Source organism: Rhamphochromis sp. 'chilingali' (assembly GCF_963969265.1).
Source record: "Rhamphochromis sp. 'chilingali' genome assembly, chromosome: 2".
In the NCBI taxonomy this organism is placed as follows: domain Eukaryota; kingdom Metazoa; phylum Chordata; class Actinopteri; order Cichliformes; family Cichlidae; genus Rhamphochromis; species Rhamphochromis sp. 'chilingali'.
The window spans coordinates 12,170,089-12,194,105 of NC_137930.1; the positions used below are offsets into that span (position 1 = coordinate 12,170,089).

The following is a 24,017-nucleotide window of genomic DNA, read 5'->3' on the forward strand; positions in this document are numbered from 1 at the left end:
CCAGCGCAGTTGTCAACAATGGCGGCAGCTAGTTAGTTTTAACTTTACTCTTATTATTCTTTCTGGGTCACAAAATAAACGTTTAACATATTTTCAGGCGAGAATGTAGCTGTGTAAACCTCAAATATCTGCTCAGTTTATCAAGACACCACATATTTTCAAAAGCGCTCCGACGTTTTCGGAGACGTCTGTTACCCACTAGCTCGTTAGCTAGGCGGGGGCAAGGCTAACTAGAGCCGTGAGAACACCGGACTCCCGGCAAATCGTTTTCAAACCCACCGCCGTCTTTTGCTAGTCAGGTTAAACATATATATAAGTCACTTAGATAACTTAAAAATGTTATTGTTTGGCTTTCTTTAGTATTTTATTTGTTCCTGAGTAAATCGGTTTGGCTGAGATTAAAGTTATAGTTTTTGCACAGCTAAAACTGTCAAGCATACAGCTGATTATCAGAAGTGTGAGACGCTGGAGAATATACTCCGGTGTCCTGTTATATTTTAGAAAGCAAGGAGTTTATTAAACTTCACCGAAACAATCTGCAAATTTCATTAAAAATTAATAAACTACCATCTTGTCTTTATTTTTAGTTAGCACAAACACTTCAAGCTGTAAGCTAATGATAGTTATATAAGACCAGATGCTGCTGGTGCAATAAGCTGTACGTCCAATGGATGATGATCTGATTAGTCGACTAATCGCAAAAATAATCGGTGACTAGTCGACTATCAAAATAATCGTTTGTGGCAGCCCTAGATGTCACACAGTTGATAATGGTGTGAAGGCAGACGAGTGAATGCTTTTGTCAATACAGTGTATATTGGTGGGGTCACTGCATTAAACTTTCTAAAATTAGTTAGACATTACTTGACTATGCACCACTTTCTAGACAGCTGTGACACTGCACGTATTGCTAAATAATAGAGTCGGAGCCCCAAAGCTTCTTAAAGTTGTTGTTTTTTGTAATGTCAAAAAGCTAGTGTAGTGTAACTATGGTATAACCTAACCTCTGCGTTAATACAATCTGAGAAGCAAAATCCTTTAAAGGGTGAACATGTTTTGGGAAAATGGGAAAAATGGGCAACCCCCATCATCAACTGATACCTATTTTAACAAGTATTTGGGTAAATAAAGAGCAGAGGCCCATTTCAAATTTAAATATGAATAAGTGGCAATGTGAACCATGGTTTTTGTCTTACAAAATTGAGAAAACAGTCAAATGTAAAACTATTACATTTTATTCTCCATAGTACAGTATGAGAGAAATATGGCAACAAGCAAATTAGCTTCATTGAGTCAATAAGCATGATAAATGATCCAGGGTTAACTCTCTGGAAAAAGGAAACTAGTTTGCAGAAAGCGAAATCTGGGTCAACAAATTTGGACAAAGACACATTAAACCTGCTGTTGAGAACATACACTTTGTGCCTTTTACAGACAAAAAGATATTTCAGATTTATACAGTGGAATATTTCGTAATAGGACAGCCTATCCAAATGAATCCTACACTCCACTCACGCTATGCGGTTTATCTGGACATCACGCACATTTATCCACACACAGACTCCAGCAATTCCTAACACAAGATTTTACACAACCTACACAATGTGGTCATTTGGTTATTAGAGCATACTCCAACCTTATGGTACAATGCTGGTTATTATTAAAATGAACTGCTGTAGCCAAGTCAGTAAGGATATCATTAGCAAGCCTTTCACTGTCATGTGCATATTTTTGTAATTGCGGAATTTGTCCCTGTTAGTAAATCTGGTGTTGTTGATGTTGATTCATGCTGAAGACATTGTGCAGAAAATTATTGTTGCTGTTTTCCTTTCCTTTTCTCTTTTTTGAGATGTTTGACCTAAAACTTTACTTTGTTGTTCTGACATTTAAATACAAACACATCTTTACACATTATACATTTACACATTTCCTGTAAGGGAAAATGTCAAAGTCAGAGACTGGTCTCAACTCCCCTTTAACCAGTTACTGCTTGGTTGACCAGGTCCGTGGCATAATCATTACATGTGCTGTGTTAAACTGTGACTATTTTATTCATGTGCTAGCTTCGGTCAGTAGAGATTTACAGATAAACACACATAATCACATACCTCTGGACAGGAAGCGGTGTGTGGCTAGCAGGAGTTGTGGTGAAGTTCGGATCTTGGGTTCTCCTTCAGGAGGCTTGAAAAGAGAAAACTCCTCATGGGTGCTGCGAGGCTCCAGAGGAATCTCCAGTGGAGTGAGGGGACGCTTTACTTTCCTGTCTACTGCAAGGGGAGTCAATAATAACAATAAATAACAATAAAAGAAGCAAAGAAGCCAATATTCCAAAAGACACTCACAGTAGCCATCAGATTCATCCAGGATCTCTGACTTGATGATCTCCTCTATGACATCTTCTAAAGTGACCAAACCCAGCACCTCATAGAAAGGATCTCCCTCTCCCTCATTGTTCACCTTCTGGACGATGGCCATGTGAGAGTTGCCTGATTAAAGGATAAAGGTTAATGGCAAATTATAGTGAGGAAAAAGGTACTTGGAGTAAAAAGAGTAACTCTGAATTATAAAGGAGACATAACAGGAAGGAGGGCTACAAAGTCATAACTCACACGAGTGATTTTCTTTAGATTCAGTGTGATAAACTTACTGTTTAAGTCGTTTCCAGTACAAACTTCTTAGAAATCACAGAAATAAGCATCTATTAAATTCACAACATGCCAGTGATATTCTGTGTGGACTACATTAGTCAGGACAGGCCTGCACTAATTTAGAGTTGGCAGTATAGCAGTTCTGGCACCTCTTTACCTTCTATAGAAAAATCAAATTAAAGTTCAGGGCAGGCGTCAATGATGATAAATATTTAATTAATGAAGTCAGATACAGTACAAAAAGCAGGATCTTGGGTTGAGATGGGTTGTAAGGCAGTTTACAGATGCATAACAGACACACTGAAGCCACTCAAATAGTGCCCTATATGAGATTTACTAATAAAATGTGTAAAACGGAATCAGTTGAATCATCATCATCATCATCAGCTAATCTGAAGTGGGATTAGCTGGCATTCTCTGCTATTCTCAAGATTGTCTGTACAAGCATATTCTTTTGCAATAAGAGCTGCCAACAGCTAATTAATTGTACTTTAGTATACATTTGTTAAAGGTCAATAAAAATATAAAATATATAGGCTACTCTGGCTTTATTTATTTACTTTATTTATATCACTTCTCAAAAGGATGACATTATATACTTATCTATCAAGGCTTATTAGCTTCAGGATCACAGCAGTCAGCCTGGTTCTGCCTCTGTCTCTTGTTGTTGAAAGGGGGCCAACTCATAAGGGACTGTCTAACTGTTTCGAGTTTCTCTCTCTAATACTTTAAAGATTTGATCAAAGCATGTATCAGGCGTCATGAGACTTGAGACTTTTAATAATTCAGGATATGAGCAAAATGAAAGCTCCAAAATAAAAATAAATGTAAATAAAAAAGGTGAAAAGCTTGCAGCATGGCAACTCTATAATTTTCTATGATTCCAACCATTCCCACAAATCAAACAGCAGCCAACCTTTTTTGAATTCCTCCAACATGGCATCTAGTTTGGTATCATTGAACACAAAGTGCAGAGGGTGATTGTAGAACTTGGTGATAGTCGTCATTGGGGTGCAGTCTTCTGGATCAACCAGAGCCAAGTCTTTCACATAAAGGATTTCCACAATGTTAGACCTGAAGGAAATCAAACAAAGGCTTATGATTGGTATGAATATGTGAATAACTCCCAAAGACCTTTCCATTGCACTCTTATGGCTACCATTATATTCATTCTTTGGTAAAAATGTTGAAGTTATAAAAGGCCTGGACACACATACTCTGGTTATTATTAAGAATATTTTGCATGTGCTAGATTATAAGAAAATATACACTTGTGCTGTTGTCTTTTTTGTCATGGTGGTTTCAAGGAATAGACATTTTTAAATGAGTGAATCCAAGGATTTACATTTATTCAACGTTATACCAAGAAGCCTAATTCAAAGCTGCCAATTCTACAGATACTCTGTTCAGATGAGGCGAATGCTGCCATGTCAAGTTTTTAAGCCATGTTTTTGTTAAGCTATTAAGTGAGTGTTGTGTTGCTGATCCCACCTCTCTTCCTCATAAATGGGCACACGGGTGTAACCACTCTGCATGATCTCAGACATAGTGGAGAAGTCTAGGACAGCCGAGCTAGGCAGCATGAAGCAGTCTTTCAGAGGTGTCAAGATGTCCTCCACGGTCTTAATGCGCAATGTCCCACGACTGAACTCCTCCTTTACAAACTCACTACAAACATAATGAAGAAAACTGAGTCAACAATCAAGTCAATTATCAAATCTTCTAGGCCAATCTTTAAGAACCAACTTCAAGTCAGGTCTCAAATCCTACAAATTTAATGCAGATTAGTCCTAAAAAGTCTATTGAACCAAGTTCAAGTCGAGTCTTAAATCTTTTGAAAATGAGTCTGAGTCCAGTCTCAATACTTAATCTGTCTAAGGTGTTAATACAGTTAGACCAATACACACATGGTAAACTGAGTCTTGAGACTTAATCTGGTTCAAGCATCAAATTTTTACAGTGTTAGGCCAGGTCATGTTTCAAATCATTACAAGGCTACTATGGGGTCAAATGTGAAGTCTGTTTAAAAAAAAAAAAAAAAAAAAAAAAAAAATCTAAATTTCAAAATACTCTCAAGACTTTCAGATCACGTGTGAGTCAAGTTTCAGGTCTTTCATGGGCAAGTGTTAAGAAGAATATAACAATTGTGAAGTCTTTAAAAAGAAGTCCACCCTCAGAATAATCTCAAATTTTTTTGGACTAATCCAACTAGAATATCAAGTGTTTGGAGATCTAAACAAAGACAACTCCTAAAAGTCAAGTCTTTCGGGTTCAAGTTACATTTCAAGTTTCTACGAATGATGTTCCTGTTAGTCATTGGTTATGCAAACAGTACAAGAAAGCACTGGCCAAAATCACACCAAATGCTTCTGTTAAAGTAAACTGGGATGTCTGGCATTAATCATGAATCAAAGCATCTTAATGTGTCAGACATTTTAATCAAATATTAAACTCAAACTTAGCAAAGAGTCTGTGTCTGGAACACTAAATTGTTCCTGTATGTCAGTGAATCTAACATAATGTACCATAAGAATTATGCACTGTAGAGTATGACAGAACACACTTTTTGTTGGTTATGTCCTATAGTATCTTTTTTTCTAGTTCTGTTTACTCTGTATGTTCAGAAGCATCATGTGTTTTTTTCTTTCTTAAAAAACAAACAAACAAACAAACAAACAAACAGATCAGGGTTTTTTTTTTAAACCAAGTGTCAATACTCATCGCACCTCTATGTCAGATCTCTGTGATACTCTCCCAAGTCCACTATATTTACCTGTAAGGATCATTCACGTTTGCCCGTACCATCTCCATGGCCCTCTCCCTTATCCCACAGGTACTGATGTCTCTCCTCAGCCCCAGATCCAGAATCAGGCCCAGAGGGCAAGACAGGGGGCAGGTAAGCACCATGCAAACCTGGGCCAGCCAGGTCAGACCAGGCGCCAGCTGGAAGCCGTAACCTGAGCACAAGATGTGAGGAGCCAGCTCAGCTAGGAAGAAGATAAGGAAGCCGCTGTTGAACACAGCAGAGACGATGGAGCCCAGTGCCCGGTACAGGAGCACACCGAGGACAGAATGCCCCAGAGCACACAGGAACAACAAAGAACATGCCTGCGGTGGAAAAGACATGCGTTTAGAAAACACTACTTCATTTGCACCTTTCTTTCCCTGTGGCTTCCCCACGTGCTTTTAGAAACTCACCATGAAGTTCCCCCTTCTCCTGATCGGCTCCAGCCGTTTGGCGGCTCGTTTCTCCTCCTCGGATCCACAGCTGTGTAGGACATAAAGCTCGACTGGGTCCAGCCACAAAAGGCTCAAGTTCACCGTCCTCAGCAATCCGCAGATCATAAGCACAAGCACTATCAGTACGGCCAGACCCCACGGCGGGATGTAGTCTGCTGGCAGATCCGTGTCAGTGTTTATTCGCAGTCTGTCCAGGCCCGCAGATGTCCATGTCTCTCCACTCCGCACACACAGGTGGTAGTAGGTCTGCTCGTTGCCAGCTTCCCCCTCAGAGGTGCTAACCTCCACAGTTAGAAGCACGCTGTGCGCATCGTCGAGTTCTAAATTGGTCACCTTTAACTTGGAGTCCTGGCGGTTGGACTGCTCCTCGCAAGGGTCCGGTGTATCACCGACAGCCCCAGCCGCTCCGCCAGCTGCTCCTGCGAACGCGACCCACGACAAGCTTCCATTCAGATTAAACCCGAAGACACGGAGCTTAAACGTGGCTCCTTTTGGTGCTGAAATGATACGACCCTTCATGCACAGCGGATCCACTGGTTCTTCCAGCCGCAGCCCCAAAACCTGCGGAGCTTTCTGGCTGCAGGCGCCGTACCTGATTCCGCAGAACAACACTACCATCAACAGGAACCGTAGACCTGCTAGGCTGGCCACCATATTGGAATTGGTCAGTTTGGCTTTGCCTAGATCACGTGACTTTAGCCCCGCAGCGGCCCCGCCCCCCGGAGGGTTGAGCCAATGAAGCAAAACAAACAGCGCAACTGAGCTGCACGGCGGCCATTACGGTTCCACACGCGCGCGCACAGGCCTCATCCGCGAGTGTGGATCTGTCGTACATGTTGCGGTTTTTTATTGCGTCACATCCCTTTCAAGAAGAGCCGAGTGCATCCGGTAGTGAATTTAAAACCGCGACAGACTCTGGCTCCCATTTTCTGTCACAATTCAAAACGTATCACTTTAGGCCTCTTTACTTGCTGTTAAACTAATACAGCTGTCAGTACTGGGAGAAAATGTCACAGGCTGTTTGGACTTTTTTTTAGGCGGGCGGACGACCATGATGAGACCAAATTGAAGCAAAACTGAAAACATTAACATAGGACCAGTGTTGGTCAAGTTACTTGAAAAAAGTAATCAGTAACTAATTACCGATTACTTCCCCCAAAAAAGTAATCCCGTTACTTTACTGATTACTTATTTCCAAAAGTAATTAGTTGCTTAGTTACTTTTAAAAAACACGATTTACAACCTGAACAGGTGATAAAGCAATAGATCTTTCAGCCCAATTCTACTTTTTCTGCATAATCCATCATACAAAATGTAATCAAATGGAAAAGTCTCTTTTTAAAACTTGTTTTATTAGTTTTAACCTTTTAACTTTATGCATCAAGCAAAAACATAATTATATGCAACATTCTCCGACTGGAAGAAATTTGTTTAACATTTAAACTTATTTTCTGCACATTCCAGCACATAAAATATATATATATTTTTTTGTGTTTACACTCACTCTTTCAAATAGATGCAAAATTATTTGAAAGAGTTATTATTTATTTTCTGCTGTGCAAAACACAGCAGAAAATAAATAAAATCAAAGACTAGCAGTCCTTTTGCTCTATTTTCACCTGTAAAGCAGGAGTGGCGTAGGCGGAGGTTTGCCCTGGTGCAGGTGTGCCGCAGCGGTCAGTTGAAGAATCGAGTTTCTCTGTGAGTTTCCCATTACGTGGTAGCGCACTCCCGGTGCTTGCTTGGAAGTTTAGGGGGTTTTTTCGCTGTAAAAAGTTTTCTTCCGATGCACAATGAACGCTAATGTTTTTGTCACTTTTTATGTAATCAAACTCAGTAAGTAAGGCCAGTACTTCCACGCTTTAGACGCTGCACGCTCATACTCTCTCCCGCACTCGATCCATTGTTGATCTGCACACAGCTGTTGTCAAGAATGTCGCACTCACTTATGTCACTGTCATGAGACATTCTCGCAAAAAAATCATGGTTTTAGTAACGCAGTAACTCAGCATTCCTACGGGAAAGTAACAGTAATATAATTACCGTTTTTGCAATAGTAATCCCTTACTTTACTCGTTACCTGAAAAAAGTAATCAGATTACAGTAACGCGTTACAAGTAACGCAGTAACGTTACTGGGCAGTAACGTTACTGGGCAGTAACGCGCATAGGACAAGAACTACCAAAGTAAATCAGGAAACATGAGACAGTTCTCAAAGACGCAGACTAGGGAGGGAACACGAAGCACAAAAACAAATGTAACTGGACGTGGAACATAGTTTTTGTCCTTATGTCATCAAATGACACCTGGAGAAGAGAGACACGTATGTGAGAATGCTGTTTGTAGATTACAGCTCAGCATTCAATACCATCGTTCCCTCGAAGCTGGACAGGAAACTGCAGGATCTAGGACTGAGCAGCTCCTTCTGCAGCTGGATCCTTAGCTTCCTGTCTGACAGACGCCAAGTGGTCAGACTGGGCAGCATCACCTCATCCCCCATCACACTGAACACTGGTGCTCCACAGGGGTGTGTACTGAGCCCTCTCCTATACTCACTCTACACCTACAACTGCACAGCCACTAACAACGCCAACATCATTGTGAAGTTTGCGGACGACACTACAGTGGTGGGTCTTATCACCAATGGTGATGAGACGGCTTACAGGGAGGAGGTCAGCGCCCTGACCCACTGGTGTCAAGTCAACCATCTCACCCTCAACGTCGCAAGACAAAGGAGTTGATAGTGGACTTCCGGAGGTGCAGAGAAGTACACACCCCCATCACCATCAACGGCGCTGCTGTGGAGAGAGTGAGCAGCTTCCGGTTCCTTGGTGTACATCTGACTGAGGATCTTACGTGGTCAGTACACACAAACAAAACAGTGAAGAAGGCGCAGCAGCGCCTCTTCTTTCTCAGGAGACTGAAAAGATTTGGCATGAGCCCCCGCATCCTCAGGACCTTCTATCACTGTGCCATTGAGAGCATCCTCACTGGATGCATCACCACCTGGTATGGCAACAGCACCGCCTACAACTGCAAAGCTCTCCAGCGAGTAGTGCGGTGCTCTGAACGGATAATTGGAGGTGAGCTTCCCTCCCTCCAAGACATCTACAGGAAGCGCTGCCTGAGGAAAGCGGGGTGGATCATCAAGGACTCCAGTCACCCCAGCCATAAACTGTTCAGACTACTTCCATCAGGAAGGAGGTTCTGCAGCATCCGGTCCCGTACCAGCAAACTGAGAGACAGCTTTTTCCATCAGGCCATCAGACTGCTGAACACCTCATAGACACCTCAGCTTCACTACTGGAACTTCAACATTATGCACTCCATACTGTACAGTAATGCCACTGTTTTGCACATGTCTCAACTCTGTATATTTTTATATATTTTATTTATTGTTTACTCTATTTAACTTGTAAAATATGTGTGTACACACACACGTAGAAAAATATTTAGTATACACATCCAGGAGTGCATATACTATTATATATTGTACATATATTTATTAGTTTCAGATGTAGCCATTCTTGTATTTTGCTTGTTTACGTTATTGTATTTGCACAACTCTGTTGCTTGTGAAGCTCGCACACAAGAATTTCACTCACATGTACTGTACCAATGTACCTGCACATGTGATGTGACAATAAAAGTGATTTGATTTGATTTGATTAGAGATTACCAGGTATAAAATCACCACTTACTAACCAATCAGGTCTCCAGAAAGTGGTGTGACCACTGGAAGATTCCTTGGACTTCTCCCGGAAAAGCAAAGCGATCAGTAGTGTCTGAAGTCTTTGTATTTCCTCGATGGTACTATGCAGAGAGCATCAGGTGCAGCTTTACTGCTTGATTTTTTTCTGTAGAAAGCAGTTTTTCAACAGTATTGTTATTCTATAGACGCCAATATATTCTAACATAGGACAGAATCCTTGCTGAACTTATAAAATCAAACAAATCAAAATCATACATAGATTAAGCTTATGTTATTAAATGTAATCGTCTTTTTAATTCAACAGCATTAACTCCGCAACTGGAAGAATAAAAATAAAACGTTTGGGACTACATTATGTTATGTCTGGAAGTGCCATGTTTTACTGATCGTAGCAACTAGCAACGTGCTAGTGCTTTATAGAATATTAGTACATACAGTGCTACACACAGCCCATTGGTTTATTTTCATTACCGACACTGGATTGCCCAATCAAATCTCTCAGGGCAACTGGTCTCTCCCGTACCTTCGCTGTGCCCTTACGCATCTTGTAAAACTGAGTTTAGTGTGGAAGAAGTGGCGAAAATGTGGAGCTAAAACGCTGAAAGAGAAATAGAAACTAAAAATAAATGCAGGAAAACGTGTCAAATTAACCGACATGTAGAATATCTGCTGCATCGTGAACTATATTACCAGTAACAACTAGAAACCAGGCCTCACAGAGCGACAGAGGAAGGTGTAATCAACGTGGTAACCAAATTGATAGAGGGACTCAAGGATTCAGGTAAAATGCATGGATGCTTTGATCATGAGCCACACCTAATAGTTAAAGTGTAGCTTTTTAGTGTCATATGCTGCAGGGCAGTGAAACTAAGAGCCAACCAACAACTGGACCAATTACAAAGAAAGTCTCTCAATATCAATGAATTATGTACATAATCAACATAGATTTATTTTTGATGCATTTTTGTGAGTGATCATGATTGGTCGCCTGGACCAAAAATGCCAGGCCCGATTTATTTGTGCCAGACCAGTCCTGCGCTGAGGAGATAGATTTTATGTGTGTAGGTTTGCCGTACCTGAAACCACTGAAGTGCAAACTCTGCATTGCAGTGCTACGGTAATGTCTGCATTTTAATTTGATCATTTAGAAAATGTCATTATGCTCGATTCCAATCTCCTGCTGCTGGGACTGTATCTACTAGAATACAGGATTCCCACCAAGAATACCTATTAAATCAATCAAATTAATTCCACTTTGATCTACAACAAACTAAAGCTATTTCCATGTCTCCTTTATTAGACAATAAGTTCAGGGTTGCAAGCATAGCTGGACTGGCCATCAGGCATACTTGCCTGGTGGGCCGATGGTGATTTTTCGTTTTTATGGGCCTATGATTTTTTTTTGTTGTAACGGCATAAACAATGAAAGGTGGTGGATTGGCCAGATGCTGGCCGATGTGTAAAAATAACTCAGTTGTTTGGTGGTGGCTATGGCGGAGCTTCCACAGATTCAGTAACATTAGCAAGTGGTGGAGGCCAGCAGGTGGATGATGGAAAGGTGAGGCAGGAGGAGGAGAGACCCGAGGCGGTCCGAGTGTCAGGTGAACTGAACTTCAGGTAAGAAGTTATGACCTGCAGTGTATCTGAGTCAGATATAAACCAAGTTTAGGTGTAATTTATTTCCGTTATGCTGACTTTTTACCATCAGTTACAATAACTCGTACTGCGTGCTAGCTAGCATGACGGAGTTTCTATACAGCTGGGTGGGTGCACTCAGAAAAATAAAGGTGCCAACTGGAACCAAAAGTGGTTCTTTAAACTGATGCCATAGAAGAACCTTTTTGGTGCCACAAAGAACCTTTCAAACAATGGTTCTTTGAAGAACCATCAAGAAATGGTTCTTTGGAGCACCTTTAATGGTTTTTCTGGCATGGCTGGCGGAGTGAGCCGTGTGGTGTGGAGGAAAAGGAGGACCCAAAATGCAGGCAGCCGACTGATGATATGAGTAAGAGTTTATTTACAGGTGACAGTGGCAGGAACAGACAACGAATCATGAGACATACTAACGGAAACCTAAACTGGGAAAACTAAAGAGCAACTAGAAATCCTCAGGGCACGGGGTGAAAGGCAGCGAGACGCAGACTGACGGAGGATACCAAAAACGCAGAGATACACAGATGAACGCAGACGAGCCGACAATGAACACAGACGGACACCCACTAAATATACACACACAAGGTAATCGGGTAATCACACACAGGAGGGAAGAACAGCTGAACCCAATACACATGAGGACCGGAGGAGACAAGCTGAACACAATGACAACAGACACAGACTTTCAGAACAAAACAGGAAATCTAGAACCCAAACCGGACACAAGGGGGGAGGACACAGAATAACTAGAACAGAGGGACATAATCATAAAACACAAAACGCTGGGCCAGCACCATGACATTTTCAAAGAATCTTTTTAAAAATGGTTCTTTAAAAATGATTAAAAATGTTTTTTTAAAGAACCTTTTTGAAATGGTTCTTTAATGAACCATTTTAAACCATTTTAAATCTTTCAAAATAAAATCTAACATAAATTGAATTTGAGCAGGGTAAAATAAATACGAGCACAGCATAGACATATATTAATGGTTTATTGCCATTTCGTAGTATACCAAAAGACAAAAAGGCATTTTAACCCTCAGCACAACATCACAACTAATACATGTCACATATTAGTCATTTAAACAGTAATAATCTATAGATAACACAACAATACATGTATTGTTTAATTAATAAAACATCAGAAAGTGATACAAAACACATTAGAAATAGCAATAGCTTCATAACAGACCAATAAAATCAACACATTTTCATCAGCAGATGTTTGCATGTTCAGTAAAAATATTTCAACAACAAGTTTTTGATTAAAATGATCAATGAACTTCAGCGTTATGTAAGGCAAGTTTCATGTTGGACTCATGGTCCTTTGTTAGTCCAGTTTAGGACAATGTCTCTGATATATGTATCATATCAAATATATGTTATATCAAAACAACCCCACACCTGCAGTTGTTTCAGTTTTTCACAGGTGTTTCCTGTCAGTGGTCAACCTCACTCAGGGGGACATCCATATCAGCTAACCAAATGACAAGCTCCTCCCTTTGTGCTTCGAATCCCTCCCACTCTGAGACAAGGAGCTGAGAGAGAGAAAACAAGGGTCAATTATAAAGAAGAGAGAAAACTGAAACCCTCCTCAGAAGGTCTGACTCGCATACCTACAGTCGACCTGTGATGGACTCCTGTTTGGCGGTCACGTCATCCCAGCGGCGGCCGCACTCCCTCGCGAATGCCAGCAGCTGAGTCTGCAGGGTGCCCTGGAAGAGCTGAGTTAATGTTCGACTCCTCTTGGTCAGGCTCTCCAGCTGGATGAGCCGAGGTCTCCCCTTTCGCCGCCGCCTCTAAACACACAATCAGAAATTGCATGTAAAGCAGGAGGTGCAGATTTTTTTTGCTATTCTTTTCTAAATCCAGGCTTAATCACGTGGAGGTATTTGGAAAACTTTTTTGGCCAGCGGACAACTGCTGTCTCGCAGGAAGTCAAATCAAATGTATGCGATACACAATCAATTCACAAGAACACATTAAAAAAGAAAGTCCCGTTCTTGCTTGATTTCAACTGAATTCTGCATCAAAACAGGGTGACAGAATTAAACGAATGTTTGCAGCAAATGTGAGCACAAGGCCTCACTTTTTACAAGCCTACTATTAAAGTTCTCTTCTATGCAGACAACGTTCCTGTTTTCAAGGCCCAACTTGGATCTGCTGTACAAATCTTATAGATACACACTAAATGAAACAATAGTGTGCACGACTCCAGATTCTGATCCCTCATCCTAATATGGTCCCAAAAGGCTCACAAAAACCAACATAGCAATAAAGCAAATGTTGAGGCTTCAAAATACAAAGTCCATAAACCAATGGCTGACATGGGTTTTATCATAAGGGTGATAAATATACAACATATGTTCTTAAGACTAAAAGTATAATACAGATTTTAGCCTGAGAAATTTGATGTTCATTTACCTGCAGATTAGAGCAGGGCGATATGACCAGAAATATTTATCACGATATACATTTGAAAATTTGCGATAACGATATAACTGACGATATAAATGACACTAGACAAAATACTTTACAACTCCACAACTTTATTAGTGCAAAAAACCCCATCAATGTATTTTCACTTAAACAAGCAGCTGTTTTTTATGTGCATTAGAGTTATATAAAAATGTAACAGTGCAAATTCCTTGCTGACAGTTTAACCAAAAGGCATTTCCAGTGGAAATTGGCCGACATATCCTCAGCATAACCATGTATAATATCCACAAAACTTAAAAAGAGGTTATACACACACAATACGGTAATATTATGTTGAAGCGCAGTACGTATCACTCTGCGAGGCTCCTGCCTACGATAGCCTAATGCTCTGACAATCCATCAAGCGGTGCGGGTTCGTAGCTTAGCAAAGTCGTACTGAAACATTTGACAGATTTTCGCCGCGTACCACATAAAATCATTTCGAGGTCAGTAAACACAACCAGAATTCATACATAAGGCACACGGGATTATAAGGGGCAATGTCGATTTTCAGAAAAATCAAAGGATTGATTTTAAGTGTGCCGTATTTTCCAAACAACACGGTAATAACGACGGCCCGCTAGCATGCTCTACCAAAAATAGTGTTTTGTTGTGTATCTGACGGACAAAAGCCAAACCAGTTCCACACCACTGAAGTTGCAGCATTTTTACAAACCAATTCTGGTTCATCCGTTTCATTTAACGATCCACTTTCGCTCTTCTCATTCTGCGTCGCCGCCATGTGCGTATGTAAACATAGGCACTGCGCATGCGCGTTTTACCCATATTCTATCACTATATTTCATTTTCCTATCGTTGCCCAAAATTACACCGGTATTATCGTGAATGGTATGATATAGCCCAGCCCTACTGCAGATGCCCTATACGTGCCTGCTCTGTGGTTTTCCACAATATTTTGCACATCACTATTTAATACAGGAAGTAGGTGAACTAAAACAAGTCATATTTCTTTGTGAGAGGACCATATTAATGAAACCAACCTCAATGACATCATAGAGATCCCTAAAGATGCTCCTGCTGCTTTTCTTCCTCCTCATCCTAAGCTTCCTTCTCCTTGTCCTCGACTTCCATCCAATTGTAACTCAATCTAATTGTGTTCCTCCCCCCCTCTTCCTCATTCTGTTGTTGTGAACAGAATTAGTGTGAATCTGAATTAATTTGTGCAAACGAGAAAAATCTGCTTTTCGATCAGAGGTAGAGCTGGTCGATAGAACGATAATGATATGTATTGCGAAATAACTTTTTCTCGATGGAAAAGTTAAACTATTGCGATAGGCCTCATCTCTCTTGTCCTCTTAAAAAAAAAAAAAAGAAGAACAGCCAATCCAAATCAAGTAGCGCAGAGCCAAACCAATCACAGCCGCAGCGTCACGTCACGTGACTTGTTACGTACAGCACAAGTGCCAAGCCGCACATGTGTATTTGTTTGGCAAGCAGCCAGCCGCCATGCCGCCTGGGTAATGGAGGAAATGAGTGTGCTGACTAGAGAAAAATCTACCGAGAGGAAATGAGTGTGCCGAGAGCGTGACCGAAGGTTACCGAAGAGAAAACAGATGATGGTTCCAATGCCGGAGAGATTGTCGAACGGAAGAGCCATAGAAGTTCCGTAGTGTGAAGGTATTTCGGCTATTTCAAGTCTGACAAAAAACAGAGTAGCGTACACGGTAAATTGTGCCAAAAGCAAGTCTGGAAATACAATAAACCGGTGCATGCTCAATCACTGACTGGAAGCGCTAATTCGCCATTCGGCTTTTGTCAGACTAAAGTAACTGTTAAAACAGTTTGAAAAGCTAAGCTATACAACAAGGAGAGATTGAGAATTTCCTTTTAGTTCTCAGTTTATTTGATATTGACAAAAGTTAGTCAATTTTGTCTGTTCTTCTGTAAAACAAACTAAGATTTATTTTTAGAATTAATATTTTGTTTCTAAGTGGAACTGACAATTTAGTAGTCTGTTTCATTTGTTCTATTTTGAAACTTAAACGCTTTAGCGGCTGCCTATTGTGTAGTTTGCAGTGATGTTGTGGCAGTGATGTACACTGTTCTGATGGTATATATGTATCAATCTATCAATTGTTTGTTGTAAGACTCAGATAAAAAAATTTTTTTAAAGCGAGACATTTTAAATGAGAATAAGAAAGAAAAGTATTTCCTTGTGCCCCCCTTTCCCCGTTAATGCCCTACATGGACCCCTGGCAACACTTTGCTAGACCCGCCCCTGCACAGTTAGCAGCTGTCAGCTACTTAGAAAAGGATCCTGGTGTTATTTGTCTCTCAGAAACAGTTCACGACTTCCCTTCAACTCATTCCTGTCACCTAAAAGGTAAACCTGTTTCTCCATCACCTGTTCAGCTCTGATGATCCAGTAAGGACATCTCCTGGTTTCATCTTCATGTTTCCCTCTCACCACATATACAAACCGACATCATGACAAGCAGCTTTACAGCTGTGGCTCCAGCAAACATCAGCTGTACTAGAAATTAATATTACATAAATTCTAAGAACAGCTGATCAAGCTTAAACGTGCTGCTGTTGTTTAGCGCGACACCCGCGGTTTCCTCTTTCTGGCGCAAAGTGGGCGATAAATAAACAAGAGAGAAAAGCCGATCAGCTGATCACTGATCAGTTTTATGATTGAAGTAGAAACAGGAGAGGAGAGAATGAGAGAAGAAGAGGCAGCTGTGCAGCGTAAACACAGAATAAATCCAGCTTTGTGTCTTTTTCATTGTAGCTGAAGTCCGGGACAAAATGTTCCTTTTCACCTCAATACGAAAACGCGTAATATTTTCTCTGAATACGAGACGATTCTGTTTTTTTATGGGATGGTTGGCAACTCTAATAATTAACCATATGAACAAAATAAAGTTCAACATCAGTAACATAGCACCCACCCAGCTGAGAAACTCCGTCATGCTAGCTAGTTTTTTCATAGTTAGATGCCTGGCTGACAACTGTATAAAACAAAAACTACACACAATATTCGAAGCACATAGCGCACACTGTGGGAATTTACAACTGTGCATAAATCCCCCCTAATATTGGTATGATCCGAGCTCAGACACACTAAGCGACTGAGCCAGGGGGTGGGGGAGCTGCTGCCTGCGAGTGTGCTATTGGAGAAGCGCAGCCAGGCAGACAGAACAGAACTGAAGTTCGACCAGGTACCAAAGCAAATCATTCGTACTGTACAAATAATGTAAATATGACAGTGTATCACGAAAGATTGATACCAAACTGATCACTTGACCCATATTATGTTACTTGCTCTTAAAGTGAATCAACAAATGGCGAAATGAAAAGCCGAACAACAATGCTGTTTCGTTAGAGAGTCTTAGCTTACATGTGTGTTTATTTCATATTTTCAGTTGTTACCCTCCACGGCTAAATAAATCGGTTTCAGTAATGTACTGATATACAAGAATGGACATAAGGGGCCTCTTTCAAAGAAAAAACTCTGGTAGATGTTATTTTATATATTATGCTTTGTATGTTGTTCAGTATATTCCTATGCAAAACAAGAGGAATTTCAATACACAGCAGTATATTCACAGTTTAAACCAGATATTTACATACACTTTATGGAAAACACAAAACATTTTTTTTACTGTACAAGATCAATTTAGAGTAAACTTGTTTTGTTTTGGATAAATAAATATTGAAATATATTTTGAATTAGTTAAATGTCAGAATAAAGAGAGACAGAGCAGTCTATTTTTGATCACTTTCATCAAATTTAGGTGTACATATACTCTAGGTCAGGGGTCGGCAACCCGCAGCTCCGGAGCCGCATGCGGCTCTTTAGTCTTTATTTTGCGGCTCCGGGTGGTTTGGGAAAATAAATTAGAAGTATTTAGCTGAAGTGTATTTTATTTGTTTTTAGTTCTTTTTTTTAAACTTGTAGTTCTAAATTGGAAGATTATTGTGATTTTGAAATATAAAAATAAAATTATATCTTATTATTTTTGCATCGCTCAAAATACGCGTCACACTCGCGGAAGCCGGTATACCCGCCGAAACGCTGTGCATTTATCGAGACTTTCGACCCCAGGTAGGCCAATTATGGATCTTCGGATCCACATTATGTTGGCAGCTATTCTCCACCGTGAACTATGTTAAAAACAAACACCGCTCACGCCCCACAGATGACAGCTTACAGTCCTGCTTAAAGATGAAAGCCCTGTTTTGCAGACGCTGTGCGCAGAGGTTCAGGACCATAAGTCTTATTGTAAACATATCACTAGTGATGGGACGTTCTGTATCGAGGCTTCGGAGCGTGTGTCGAGTAATGGAGGGGGCGTTTCCGCGAAGCGCGTATCGAGGCTTGCTTCATTTATGGGAGGAGCTGAAAATGATGACGTCCGAAGCCTCGCTGCCCGGCTGTACCACGTGACTGGTTCATGAAGCGGTTCGAACTTTGCCGCAAATAATCATTTTCCATACTGCCAGCATAAATATACACAGTATACTGCCATCACTACACTATAGGTGTTTTACACACTCCTTTTGTTGTTGACATTTACAGGCTGTGTGCAAAATGCCACACTCTTCAAATTCATGCCAGCTATTATTTTTACGTCCAGTAGGTGTCCTGCTAGAGCAAATGAAGCTTCATGAAGCTTCGCGTTGGGGTGAACCAATTGGATGAAAAGCTTCAGTGCTTCATGGGGCTTCATCTGCCCATCACTACATATCACGACAGACCCGACGATATTTGCATGAACATGCTTTTCAGCATCTCTTTATTGACCGCTTTTCACACACGGTTGCTGTACGCATACAGCCGGCTGTAGCTTTTCAGCTCACAGCCCGACACATACCAACACAACAGCATAGAGAACACAGACTTTAAGGCGGCGAGGCGTGATTGCGGATGCCGCTCAGGTGCGTCCGACTTCCATACAGAGGCACTTCAGACCACGTCCCGCCACACACATTAACCAGGTAAAGTACATATTTAGGCAGAATTTTGCAAATATCTTTTTTTTTTTAGCAGCATAGTGCTTTTTTTTCCAATTACTTTTTAAAAGTCAGGTCAATGCTCCAAAAGCCCAAAGGCGATATAAGGGTGGCGGCTCACAACAGTTTTTGTTTGCTGGATCCTTTTAGTTCAGCTGGGTGTCTTTCCTTTTGTTATATTTCTTTAAGAGTTCAAAATGTGTTAATTACATAAATAAAATGTAATTTTCTCGGTAGCACTTCATGGATTTCATAAGCAACACACCTTAGTTGCTCTGTGGATTCTTTTAAAAAGCAGTTAAAAACTTTTCTTTTCAAACAAGCCTTTTGTTGATCTACGTATTTTATATTCTTTACATTATTTACATTTGATCTTTTACATTGTGTATAATGTCTATTGATTGTATTGTTTATTTTAATATTTGTGTACAGCGCTTTGTGACTGCCTGTCTGTGAAAAGCGCTTAATAAATAAACTTTACTTACTTACTTTAGTTGTTCACACAAAGCATAAAGGTAAAATAAAAAACAATATATGCAGTGTTATCTTCATTTTAGAAGTCAAAAAGTATTTGCGGCTCCCAGTGTTTTCTTTTGCGTGGAAACCGGGTCCAAGTGGCTCTTTGGGTGTTAAAGATTGCAGACCCCTGCTCTAGGTTTATTGTTAATTAATAAGAACACTCCAGACTCCATTCTGAGCTGAAGAAGCTTCTGATAGGTTAGTAGAGTCCATGTGAGTAAACTGGTGGCACCTGTGGATGCATATAAAGCAAAACACAGAGCCCGTTTCTTTGAAATGGGAAAATCAAGAGATATCAACCAAAACACCAGGAAAAGAATTGTGGAGCTCCATAAGTGTGGCTCAGTTTTTAATACAATTTGGTGCCATTTACAATTAAGAAATACAGATAGTTTCTCTCTTTACTCTTAAAGTTAACAAAAATGGTTTTTATATTTATCAATCTAAAAAAAATAAACATTTTGTCTGATTTGATGTTACAATTAAAAAAGTGTTTTTTATCTGAAGAGAATGTGAATATCTGGTTTCAACTGTATATTTGAGGATGTTGGTGTTTGGCTTGATTGTCAGCACAAAGAAGGAGAGAAAGGGAGAGAGAGGAACAGAGAGGGAGATGGAGAATGAGGACAGAACAGAGATGGAACAAGAGCAGGTGAGACAGACATGTTAGTCAAATGGTTGTTTACCAAAAGTATCACCGTATCATAGTACTCATGTATCTCGTACCTAGTGTTTCTTTTTAGGTTTGTTATTTTTCAAATTCCATATTCATTGCAGGCTTGTTTGCACAACAATGCTAAATAATTATATAAACTTTTCTCAATCTAAATAGTGGACTTTGGTAGAATTAAAAAATAAGTGTAGTGCAGGTCTATGATGATTTTTAGTGCTACTATCATCTAGTTCTGATTCTGGTTCTGTCTTGGTTAAATCCTAAGTAGTCCTGATTTTGAACTGTTGTAGTCCTGTTATAATTCCGGATCAGTTCTGGGTCTGGTTGAATTGGGGTTTAGTCCTCGTGTCTTGATACAGCTCCGACTTTGTTCTGCCTTGCTGCTTAATTAAAAAAACTAGTTTAAGGTGTCCTGCACATGTGATATATATTTTTCCCTATATGAAGTTATTCTTTTTTTAACAAAACTCAAAACAGAGCCTATTAATCTTTAAGTCATTTTTAACCCTCCCGCCAATCCCACATGCATACTACCCTTTAGGGCTAAGCCCCGGGTGTATCAAATGTCTGCCTCTGCCTCTGCTCGTATCGATATTGAACCGTTCGATACAGTGCTTTCGGTTCGGTACACATATGTATCGAACAATACAAAATTTTTGATTTATTTTATCAACTTTTCTTCTGATGATGCTGTGTGTGTTGAGCGCTCAGTGGATCTGCGTTCGACTACTGGGGTGGCTGTAGCTCAGGTTGCAGAGCAGGTCAGCCACTAATCAGAAGGTCGGTGGTTCGATCCCAGGCTGCATCCTGGCTGCATGCCAAATATCCTTGGGCAAGATACTAACCCCGTGTTTGCCTACTGGTGGTGGTCAGAGGGCCCGGTGGCGCCTGTGTCCGGCAGCCTCGCCTCTGTCAGTGCGCCCCAGGGCAGCTGTGGCTACAATGTAGCTTGCTATCGCCAGTGTGTGAATGTGTGTGTGAATGGGTGGATGACTGAATGTAGTGTAAAGCGCTTTGGGGTCCTATGGACTAGAAAAGCGCTATACAAATGCAGGCCATTTACCATTTACTCCGCCCACCTAGGCTGTACTGTCGAGTGCAGATCCACTGAGCACAGCACAAGCTAGCAAGACAGAAGCTAAGCTCGTTGCAAGATGGCAACTGCCTCAACGCTACCCGAAATTGAACCTCCACCACCCTCATTCAGAACTATCTTGATTTTCGTGTGAAGCATGACCCTAATGGTAAGCGCATCATGGACAAAAGTAAAACAGTATGTCGGATGTGCCACGCAATGCTCAATTGGTGGGAACTAGTGCGTTAGCGCAGTTAGCTTGTTGACGCCGTCCAGCCCAACGCACAGGGCGATCCGCGGTAACTCGTTAACAGAGATTTGCCACGTTATGGCGTTAATGTCATTTTAACGAGATTAACACTGACAGCACTAGTGGGAACACAACAAATATGACTGCACATTTACGCCAACATCATCCTAGTGCAAAGACAAGTGGAAGCAGACAAAAACAACAAGCACACATGCTACAAACTTTACCCGAGTCATTTAGACAGCCGTTAGCACATGATTCTCCTTATGGGGACCTGATGTTTAATATGCTGCTGAGAATATAGCCCAGAAGAAGCGTATAGTATAGCTTTTATTTTGGAAAGAGCCATTTCTCTGTAATAAACTCTCTTTTCCAAAGATGAGTGATTCCTCAATCAGATACAGGGCTCGCAATATCGCTAGCCTGACGTCCCGGGGCTAGAGATTTTTTCAGTCGGGCTACCAAAATCTATCTCTTCCCTGCCCGTCGGGCTATTGTAGGAAAAATATATAAACTCTCTTTTCCAAAGATGAGTGATTCCTCGACCAGATAGATTTTTTTTATTTTTTTTTATTTTGTTGTTTCAGCAACATTAAATTTAAAAACTACTTTTGAGTTAAATATATATTTATAATTTTAATCTAGAAATGCTAGAAACTCCAGAAACCCTTGTAAAATTCATTCCAGGGGCCAAAACAGGCAAGAATGAATCCAATTACAAACTGCTGCCTAAAGATAAGCATAAATAAACATGCAATTCACATCGGCAGTAATGAAACCCAATTACATCAGTCAGAGGTCACTAAAATTAACACTGAATCAGTGTGTAACTTCTAAAGTGAAATTGGACTCGAGTTTTTTCTGATACATTCTCCATTCTGACTAGCTAAGCGACAGTTAATTATCACCCTTCAACTGCTGGCTGACCAGGTAGTGTCCAGAAAACAACATAAATTTTTTAGAAAATTTTAGGACATTGAGGAAAACTGACTTTTATTAGAACGAACTTTATCAAACCCACTCTGGATGGTTGAAGTCTGATTTTGAGAAATAAGGCCAAATGTATTAAACTATAACTGTAGTTCAATAAGGACACACATGCACACTCACACACTCAAGCCCATACTTATTCATACCCGTGGCAAATTTGACTTAAAGATACTTTTATTCAACCAGCAAGTTTTTTTTGACCAGAAATGACACAGATGTCTCCCAAAAGATAATGACGATGTACAAGAGGCATCATTGTTGAAACAAAATATATATTTCTCAGCTTGTGTTTACATTTGGGCAAAAGGTGTCATGTCCAGAATTATTCATACCTTTCTGAATAATAAATAGAGAAGCAATCAAATGTTTCCTATAATTGCAGATCAGCTTTTTGCCCATTCATCTTTAGCAACGAGCTCCAAATCTTTCAGGGGCCATTACTGTGATTATGTTCCTACTTAGGATTCAATGCGTTCTTCTTTCTGTGCATTCTGATCTCATTAGCAGCTAATGAATTATCTTTGGCACTTTCCAGATTAAACCAGTGAGTAAAGTTCATGACACACCCCGTCAGTTTCAGGCTTAATCTGCATGTAGTACCACTGTTTTGCACATTTATAAACATACCAGAGCAACAGAAACATCATTAACTATACATGACTTCCTACGCAGCGACAGGTTCTGTCATTACTCAGCGGTAAATCACAACCCGTCTACACTTCAGGCAGGTGAGTTGTTGCACAGAGTTTGTATTGAGCTCTATTACAGTTGTGGGATGTTTTAATTACACTTTTTGGGGGTTAATATTAGTTACATTTTCTGCTTTCCAATTTGAATTTGAAGCTACAGAACTACTGTACTACTACAGTAAGATTGGATATATTTACAATACAGATTGTTATATCTCTCACTTGTATAAGAAGCCAAATATGACAGAAAGCAGACACAAAAAAATACTAAAAAAAGAATAATGTTGGATTATAATTTGTGTAAATCCATAATTGCATGGATAGAATTATTTGTGTTCAGGAAATAAAAACATACTTAACATTGCTTTGAGCAGCACAGGCAGCAGATTTTGGATAATTGTTAATGTTTTTTTGTTTTTTTTATCAGATTTTGTTTTTTACATAAAGAAGTGACGCTATCTATATAATCCATATATAATCAACTACCAACACCCAGTAACAGTTGACACTGATCTCAACTGATAAGAGCTGCAAGTTGCCAATCTAATAATCCTCAAATAGCACCTACAAGATTTTCTTTCTTACACCTGTATGTTCATTGTACTCACATATAGCAACCATGGGCAACAAACCTTCAGCAAATCAGGAGCTAAACACAGAAAAGACGACTATCTTTCAATGTTCATTTTCAAAGTCAGGACCCCAGATAGCTACTTTTTTCACACCCAAATGATAAGGGCAAAAGAAAGGATCTAGGAGTATATCTGAACAAAACTCCACATGAGCCAAAAAAACTGGAGCTCACCCTGGATCATCAACAAAGGGCCAGTAGTTATTCAGACCTGGTTTACATTGGGGATGGGATGTTTGCATGTTTAATGGAGCGTGGGGATAACAGTGAAATTGAACAGATGGCTTTCTCAATTTTTAGCTACAATGAAGTCAAGAAGGGCACTGAAGAGTAAATACATTTACTCAATATGCTGTCTCTTATCAGGGGCTGAGCTATGTGGCGGCCATTTTGGTTTCACACACACAAACAGATGTGACTGTGGTGCTGTTGTATATGTTGGGGCTTCTTTTTTTTTATTGTGTCTCCAAATTGTCTCTCGT

The 24,017-nt window shown here is 40.3% G+C and overlaps 1 protein-coding gene across 4 annotated transcripts in view; it reads right to left on the reverse strand.

Annotated features, from left to right (window-relative positions):
- cnnm3 (cyclin and CBS domain divalent metal cation transport mediator 3) overlaps nt 1–6,563 on the reverse strand; it is a 34,671-nt gene extending 28,108 nt beyond the window's left edge. For 2 of the 4 annotated variants that reach the window (XM_080872084.1, XM_080872085.1), the window contains exons 1-6: nt 5,847–6,559; nt 5,422–5,756; nt 4,140–4,316; nt 3,565–3,722; nt 2,343–2,486; nt 2,109–2,267 (exon numbers count right to left, since the gene is read on the reverse strand). In XM_080872084.1, coding sequence (XP_080728210.1) covers nt 2,109–2,267; nt 2,343–2,486; nt 3,565–3,722; nt 4,140–4,316; nt 5,422–5,756; nt 5,847–6,542 — 1,669 coding nt within the window. In that variant the 5' untranslated portion in view covers nt 6,543–6,559. Of the gene's footprint in view, nt 1–2,108; nt 2,268–2,342; nt 2,487–3,564; nt 3,723–4,139; nt 4,317–5,421; nt 5,757–5,846 lie in introns of all 4 variants that reach the window. The other 2 variants (XM_080872083.1, XM_080872082.1) reach the window with 2 other exon arrangements.
- Between the last annotated feature and the right edge of the window lie 17,454 nt (nt 6,564–24,017).